At 32.1% G+C, this 9199-nt stretch overlaps 1 protein-coding gene across 1 annotated transcript; it reads right to left on the bottom strand.

Annotated features, from left to right (window-relative positions):
* Positions 1–359: 359 nt before the first annotated feature.
* LOC143062371 (uncharacterized) lies at positions 360–8553 on the bottom strand. Its single transcript, XM_076234081.1, has 6 exons — positions 8403–8553; positions 7976–8022; positions 5528–5636; positions 4612–4673; positions 2862–2909; positions 360–878 (listed from the first exon to the last, which is right to left on the bottom strand). The coding sequence occupies exons 1-6, from the start codon at positions 8495–8497 to the stop codon at positions 430–432; spliced, it is 810 nt and encodes a 269-aa protein (XP_076090196.1). The 5' UTR covers positions 8498–8553; the 3' UTR covers positions 360–429.
* Between the last annotated feature and the right edge of the window lie 646 nt (positions 8554–9199).

Consider the following 9199-nt stretch of genomic DNA (forward strand, 5'->3'; position numbering starts at 1 on the left):
TGTGTTGCATTCGGATAACTCGTGGTATGGTCGTAGTGAGAACGTGATGAGCGTAGAAAGATCTTTATAAACGTAGTGAGGTCGCAGAATAGGCGCGGTAAGAACGTAGTATAATCGTAGCGGTATCGTTGTAGAAGCGTAATGAGGACGTAGTAGGCATCGTGAAAGCAACGAAAATTTACATTTCCATGCCGCTCATACCGCGACCTCACTACGATCTGAATTTATTTTAGATCGCGGTGAGCGTGGTGCGATCGTGGTCTAGTGGGACTGGGGCTTAAAAGACAAAAATTTAAAAAAAAAATAAAATGTAATGACAGTAAGTCGATAAACTGAGTCAAAACAAAAAAAATCAGCAATGTATAGAATATAACATTTTGGTTCTAATAGTTTGTTCTCATTTATTATTTTTATCGTCTCTTTAAGCTATTAATCCCCTGTAAAATGATCCAAGTGGTTTGTTATATTTTCTGTTGATTCCGCCAAACTTTCTCTGAACGTTTGAAACGGTTTTTGGGGACGATCTTCTGACCCAAAGTTGGATTCTGGTTTTAGAATGTTGTTGTAGGGATGAAGGTTACTGTCTTCGTCATTGTCTGAATCTTCTTTGTCTGGAGGATTTGATTCTTCTGTTGCAATAAAGGGACCAATTGTTTTATTTGTGAAAGTGTTTTTCATCAAGTAGTTCCCCTCCATGCTTATATATGACGTATTCTCAGAATTTGTAATTTGACTAGGAGGTGAAGTTGCCTCTTTTGCAGCCACTTCTCGTCTGGCTCTCTTTTTCTGTAATCTACGACAGACAAAACACGTCCCAACAGTGAATATAATGCTAGTTGCTACCAGTGAATATATCAGCAAATGATCTTTCGAAAAATCTACCGAAGAATAAACATAGAAAAATATAACGATCTATATCAAGTATATTTGTTTGATGTGTTTTATCATTTGATTTTGCCATTTGATTATGGACTTTCTGTTCTGAGTTTTCCTCGGAGTTCAGTATTTTTATTGTTTTTTACTTTTTACTGTTATTGCATAAATGGTTATATCATATTCTTTTTCAAATATCGGTACGTTAACGAAAACAGGAAAAATGGCAGGTCAATCAATTGCGATTCGAGCCGGAAATCCCCAATTCAACATCGAAAGAGTTATATCCAAATCAGAATAAATAATATTATTTTCACCTTTAAATTTCCTTTCACATTTGACACAGTATTTGACAAATCCTCATCGAATAAATTTTGTTATGGTATTGGACGTTCTTTTAAGGATATAACACGTGTATCCTGTGCTTTTTCAAGACGATTCAAGCTAAATTTTGTAAAGTTTGTTTATAATGATACAATATACAGGATGAGTCAAAAACATTGTCCCCAATTCAATCTTCTAACTGTATTTATACATTTTAAAAAATAAAAATATCTTAGAAGTTAAATCTAAAGATAGATAAATTTATTTGATTGATGAACATTTTAAAGACATATCCTTTAACCCTTCCTGCTTTTCAAAAGTTATAAATAAACTCATCATACATACCATGATTTAAATTGTGTACGCCATCAGTGCTGGTCAAATAAAAAAGTTAAAAAGCCAAACAAAGTATAAAATTGAAGAACACTGAGGACCGAAAGGTTTACCAAAATACATCTATCAATTCATTAATGGTAATGTATTGCTGATGTATACAATCATTATCATTTCGAACAGTTAATATTTTATTGTTTGTCTGTTCCCTCTTTTACCATGACAACCATGTCAATAACACAAGAGCTGACTACTGGTCTTGTGATTTACTGCGTTAAATGATGAAACGAGGTTCTACAAGAAAGTGTGAAATTACACTTTAACAGCCTCGTTTACTAAGATTCCTATAAAACGACAAAAACAAACAATAAATATGAATTGACCATGGTCAAACGTCTACTTATATAGACCCATCTGAATAAGAAACGCTACTCGTGTAATCTATTACTATGACGTGTTGTTTTCCTTTTAAACGTTCTGTGGGACAAAAACGACAAAAAACAGCCAACATTTTAATATAAAGAAAAGGACGAATAGTAAAAACAATGGTAATTAAATTATTTCACAGAAAACTAAACATTGAGCACCGACAATCTCACACAAAAAGGGGGTTTAAATGAGCTGATCAGATGCAGCAGTTTCTGTCCCGCTAGCAGTAGTCAATTTACTCATGACATAAAAAGTTCGGTACTAAAAGGAGGCGGGTATACCAAAGAACAACCATGATTCATAGACAAAGAGAAAAGCCACAAAAGCATGACAAAAAGAAAAATGACAAGAAGAAAATAAAGAAAAATACATCATAGAAATAAAAAAAAATGTCAACATCAACATAAACCTGTCAAAACCCCGGGTGTGATATCAATTGCTATGAAAAGATAGCAGATCCTGCTTCCATGTGGCTTTCGTCGTGTTGTTTATGGTACGTACAAGCTAGGTTCTAACTCAAATTCAGTTAAGTTACAATCAAGAAAAAATGAAATGTATCTAATACAAAGGAATACTATCTCACCATTGACAGCATGCTTAAACTAATACAAAAGAGTCATTAGTGACGCTGTCAAAAAATGATATTCATTGTAGACCTAAAATTTCGAACCTTTTGCTAAGTACATCTAAGGTAATATATTCTTGGGGTAAAAACTCCTTAGTCTTGTATACACAATCTCGTATCCATGATGAGCTTATTTACACATATCGACACCTATTTAAATTATTTTAAAAATGAAAAACTTTATAACATTCTTGACATTAAAAGTAAGGAGTGTACAAAAAAATAGATATCTACTTAAAGATATTTTTCGATATAATACAAAGTGGATTGGTTTTACCTGTGATTGTTTCCATAAAGCTTTCAATAGAAATATCTGTAACATTGTCTGCAAAAAAGATAACAATATTATCATGTAATCAAAGAGATAAATGATAAAAAATATCTGCTTAAATGTAGAAGTCTACAATGTTGGAGAGTGTTCTTTATTGAATATGCACAAAGAGCAAGGTGATCGACACAGGCCTTTTACAGTCTTCAGTTAATCAACTAAGAATTCATTACACAGATATCATAAACATTGGCGAATACCAGGCACAATGCAGATTCGTAGTGAGTAAGATTAAATAGTTATCAGTTAAGTTAATAGTTAGGTACCAGGATTATAATTTAGTGCGCCAGACACGCGTATCGTCTACATAAGACTCATCAATGACGCTCATATCAAAATATTTGTAAAGCCAAACAAGTACAAAGCCTGACGCGCCACAGCTGCACCAAAAACGTTGATACATAAAAAGAGAGATAGAGTGACATCTGGAGAGCTGTAACATTTGATATATATGATTATCGCTTTTTTTGTGCATTTTTCCTTTGATCTATTTTTGTGATAATTTTTCATATCATGCTACTCGCTTCAGATGAACAATTATTGCTAGAAACTAAGGAGGCCCGTGGCGTTGCTAATGAAATTGACATGAACTCGACAACGTCGTCATAGGTAAAAATAGCGATAAAACAGATTATCATTGGTCATCTCAACTCTATTGATTTTTTTGCTTTCGCCGTACCTGCTCAAGCGAGAAAATCAATCTCGTTGAGATGATCAACGATAATCTATAAATATCGATTTTTATTTGAGTAATTGTGGTCATCCTTTTGCAAAGAATTCTGCTCAAAGTTGTGCGTTTGACTGTCTTGAACTTGGAATGAGGAGTGCAGAAGAGTAAAACGTCGATTAATCATAATTTCTTATTATAGATAAATCGTAAACAAATGAAAAAATCAAAAATCAAACTCTCTCCATTTATCAAGGTAGATATTTTCTCAAATTAATGTTCGATATAGTTTTGTTATTTTAAATCGACTTGTTGTACGTCATGTTCAATGACAAGAGTAATATAAAGTGAGTAACATCTATTGACTGATTGTTGCTTTCTTGTTTAATGTCTAGCGGCTAATAATTTTACATATTCAAAAATAGAACAAATAAATAATTGATACAATAAGTATAGTTGATGTAAGAAGTTCCACAGGGATGAAAGATGGGAACATTTAAACTGTCACTAGAAATTTGAGACGTTCGAATAAATCATGTGAAAATATCATGTGAAAAGTAAAATCACAAAAATACTGAACTCAGAGGAAAATCCAATCGGAAAGTCCATAATCATGATATTCATGCCAATAATAATTCTTCTCCTACTTCCAATAATCTGCATACAACCTCGGGTGCATATCGCAAATTAACCCGATGATTAACAATATACATGTACTTCTATTGCTATTAACTTTTTTTTAGGTTGATGGCTTTTAAATTAAAACATATAAATTTTATTACATAATAATAAATGCTAATTCTATGCTTCAGCAAGCGCAAAAAAAATATCATTATCATATGTTGATTAATATACTGAGAAATAATCATAACGATGCGACGCAAAAACTACATTGAAAAAAGTTCCCCATAAAAATGTATCAACATGACACATTAATATTATTTAACAAGCTAAAGAGTTGTGATTGGTTTCTAATGGTAGAATTTTAAAGGATTTAACACAAGCTAAAATTGCATATAGGTGCATATATACCATTTCCAGCTGTGGTATTAAAAGTTCCAACTTCTGGTACGCAGCCTGCAACATTATCACATCTAAAGATAGAAAAATAAATCAAGTCACGTGCTGCAACAGAGAAAATACATATGCATGTTTCATTTATATAATTTTCAAGGTCAGAAGAGTTGCTGTTGATTTGGTAGAATAATTGTCATCTCATTATGCACAAATAAACAGAAATTATACATTATTAAAAAAAAAATTAAAAAAAACAAAAGGTATTGTGAGTACAGTTGAAAAAATAAAACCACGCCCCATGTAAAGCAAGTGAACACTCCAAAAAATAACGATAAAATAAAAAAATGAGGTGCCTAATAGCATTCTATTGAGGAAAAAAAAATTCTAATGCGATATTTCAAACTTTAAGGTATACAGGAGACATACATTTTTCTTCACAAAAAATCTGTTAGAACTGATTCAGATGAGTAGTAAATACAGAAATGAACAAGCCGACAGACGGACGGCTAGACGGAAGGACATACGATAAACATATTTAAATCTTAAATATCCCAAAGTCAAACACTGTTAATCACAATTCTGGATTTTTATCTTTGACGTATATACAGGAATTTAATGATAAAAATGCATGTCATATATAGCCTTTTACAGTAATAGATCATACTAGACAAGTTCGGGAATAGTTATACAAATCTTTCGTTTTTAAATCAATAGATAGACACTTTTGTAATCGGTTATTGTGTTGATCCGATTTCATTCATTGGACATGATGATACATTGTGCTGAAAAGTTCTTTTTATATTTTGATCATTCTCTTTTTTCAAATGACCATGACCTAACTTGTGAAGAGGTTATTTGAATTTTAAAAGCATTTATTATTATATTTTTTATACGTTTATAATTAAATAATCAGTTTTTTTTAAGTACTTACCTTTGCGAACTGTCACAATTGCAACGACTTAGGCATCGCTTACCAAATCTGTCTTTTTCACATGCCATGCAAGATTGGCCGTCAATTGACGTAAAACCAATTTTACATTCTGAAAAATGCTCGACTTTTTATCACAAACAAAAAGATACCCATGCAATTATTGAGAGCAACAAAGTAAACAATAAATTAACACACTCCTCAATCTAGAATAAATAAAACAGATGAAAACAAGTCTCCCCCTAATATAATATCTTATATAGATAAACAAAATGAAATAGCTATATATATATATTAACATTCACGGTACTAGTTTTCCTGAACCAAATTCACATTTCGCATTATAACATGTTTTGTCTCTTTAATAAATACAGGTCGGTACTCTGTATTGTATTTCAATTTTGTTATCCCGGGATCTTTTATAGACATTGTCTCCGTGTTGAAGGTCTTACCTTAATCTACAATGGTTTACTTTTATGAATTGTTACATGGATGCATAGTTGTCTCATTGGCACTCATAATACATCTTCCTCTAACTGTTCGGACGATATTGGTATGTGTCATTGTAGAATCGTTCTACGTCCTTGAACTGTTCACAGCATTGACTTTGGTTGATGGGCGACTAATTGTTAATTAAACCACTCATCCTTCATCATTTTATATCAAATACAATAATCAATGTTTTAAATAAAACATAACACGTGTGTACTATTGTTTTGTCTGTTTGTCTTTTTCATTTTTTGCCATGGCGTTGTCAGATTATTTATGACTGAGAATTTCGTATATATTTCGATTATGTCAAAGAAAATACTCTTCTCTCGACCATTGTAAAACAAATTAAACCACAAAATGATTCCAATGAATAGTTAAAATGGTTATACAATGTTTTCTAATTTATGAGCGCAGATTAAATGCAGTGACCTTGTGGGTCCTGGATAGATTTAGGCTAATTAGCACTGTGATATTGGCATATGTTACATTGTAGGTTTTTCATGTGGCTTCGCATAAGAAGTGTTAAAGAAAACAGTATGGTAAACAAATTTCAAAATGTTTGGTCAAATTATTAAGAGGCCTTTCAATTCAGAAGGCTTCCTTCAAGACTTTAAGGTTCCAGATAATGATGGAAACAGATGGTACAAATACAACACAATCAGGTTTAAATGTCAAAGTTTCAAAACAAAATATGTGATACTGTAGACAGATTTGTTTAACCTCGCTATTTTCCAAGAGAAGGGTTCTCCGTTTTAGAAAACTAATGGTCAACATTTTTACTTAGCCCACAATTAAGTCAGTTAAACAGTTTTTGCATCTCCATATTGTGAAGACTGTAAATCTGAATCAGCCTATAAGAATATTTATATTTAAAGCCCAAAAGTTAAACCGCATAATTGCCAACCACACTTGAATGGGTGGACAAAGACAAAATCAGAAGGTACAAAATAGAACTCAAAACATGAAAATATAATTAGTTGACCTATCTGACAATCATTTTGGCCTTTGTTGAGGCAGTCATTAAGGAGAAAAGAGGGGTTCATTGCAGAAAACAAAATTTAAACAATTAAAATGACGTAATCAATTCAACTGCAAACTTTTTTTAGACAAAGAAGTAATAATTAAAGTTTAAGTTCAATTATTTGTTTAACATAAATTGCATATTTGAAAATAGGAATTCAAAAGAATAATCTGGTATTGCGTTTCTAAAAGAGGGACGAAAGATACCAAAGGGACAGTCAAACTCATAAATCTAAAACAAACTGACAACGCCATGGCTAAAAATGAAAAGGACAAACAAACAACAGCACACACGACACAACATAGAAAACTAAAGAATAAACAACACGAACCCCACCAAAAAACTAGGGGTGATCTCAGGTGCTCCGGAAGTGTAAGCAGATCCTGCTCCAGATGTGGCACCCGTCGTGTTGCTTATGTGATAACAACTCCGGTAAATAGTCTAATTCGGTAGGTCACATTCATGAAAGGAAAGGGGATTCTAGTTACGACGTAAGGAACATATCCGATATCATTTGTGAAACGATAATTCCATAACGATCAACCAACTCGTGATGGCGTCCGTAAAATTTACGAAGGGATGATTTGAACTTCACCATTTGGAACTCTTGGTTTAATAGCTTCCTTGTGAGCAGCAACCCTCTATCAAGAAAATCATGATAGGAAATGCAAGCACGGGAATAAGGTACATGTGTATATATAAATATTAAACGTATAGAATTGTTTTTTAAAATGAGATGTTTGATATTCTGAGTTTCATAATTAAATTTCTCAAAATGTAACATTAACGTCCATTATACCTGTTACACATTCGTTCATCAAGGATAATGAGATAGTCCTTGACCACGTCCTCATAATATATAAATATATATAAACAAAACGGGAGAGCAATTATACAATAGTCCATTAATTTGTTTTTATATAAACTGCAATTCTTACCTATACATACGTTGTTTAATTCTCCATAGCCCGAACAACAATACTCTCTTAAATCAAAAATAAATAAGAATCAAATAAGAATCAAATAATGTTTCATATAACTGTTCATAAAAGAAAAGAAAAAGAAGTGTATTCCTATTTGATTATGAAAAAAGAAGAAAACTAGATTTTACACAAATTAATATTACTGCTAAATTACTTTTACTGTTTATTTTTTTAAATATATAAAACAATATTCAAGGAAATGCTTGAAAAGAAATGCTTCTTCAACTAGTGTGATGGATGTGCTTTCAATCCCCTAAACGTTTATGCGATGTGAACTGCATCAGGTCGACACCGGCTCCCCCCAAAAACAGCAATTATTATATCCCTGATTGAAATAGACAGGCGAATTATCCGTACATTGACAATGGTAAATGAACAATACCTTCCATTATTGATGCATACGTTAAGTCCATTTAAACATACAGATTCATCAGCAATATATGCTACTACAAATACGAATACATTTAGCGCTATCATTTTACAATTGAAAATACCATCATAATCATTTACGTTCCTCGAAAAAATGAAAGTAAAGCATACATCTCGTTTAAACCGGAAGAAGTTATAATTTAGTTACCAATAGAAATTTTGTTCAATAATTTACAACTGTCATGATCATCTAACAAAATACAAAACAAACAAAAAAAAAAAATCATCGGATGTCCGCATTCATCATACACTAAGAATTAGAGTGAAATGTTTCCGACTATTTCCGTTTTGTAAATTATAACAATAATGGTATCGGAAAATTTTCAATTCGTAGAAATGCTTCACGATAAAGATTTTTTAAAATCATATAATTAAACAGAAAGAAACAAAACAAGTGTAATGTAAAATATAGTATCTAAGCCTACAGTTTTCCCCAAAATATTTCCCAGGAATAAAAAAAAATTGAGAATGAAATTGAGGATTGTGTCAAAGAGACAACAACCCGACCACAGAGCAGACAACAGCCGAAGGTCACCAATGTATCTTCAATGCAACGAGAAACTCCTGCAACAGGATGAGTCCTTCGCTGGCCCCTAAACAAATATGTATACTAGTTCAGTGATAATGGATGTCAGACTAACTCCGAATTATACACAAGAAACTAAAATTAAAAACCATACAAGACTCACAAAGTCCAAAGGATCCTGACTTGGGACAGACGCAAAAATGGGGCGGGCTTAAACATGTTTT

This window comes from Mytilus galloprovincialis, chromosome 2 (genome assembly GCF_965363235.1).
Source record: "Mytilus galloprovincialis chromosome 2, xbMytGall1.hap1.1, whole genome shotgun sequence".
NCBI lineage: Eukaryota > Metazoa > Mollusca > Bivalvia > Mytilida > Mytilidae > Mytilus > Mytilus galloprovincialis.

Coding starts and splice junctions, on each gene's coding strand:
- LOC143062371 (XM_076234081.1), bottom strand. CDS start 8,497: ATGATAGCGCTAAATGTATTCGTATTTGTAGTAGCATATATTGCTGAT. Junction 5,637..7,975: donor ATTAAACAACGTATGTATAG/GTAAGAATTGCA, acceptor AGCATTTTTCAG/AATGTAAAATTGGTTTTACG. Junction 879..2,861: donor CTTTATGGAAACAATCACAG/GTAAAACCAATC, acceptor ATTCTTCGGTAG/ATTTTTCGAAAGATCATTTG.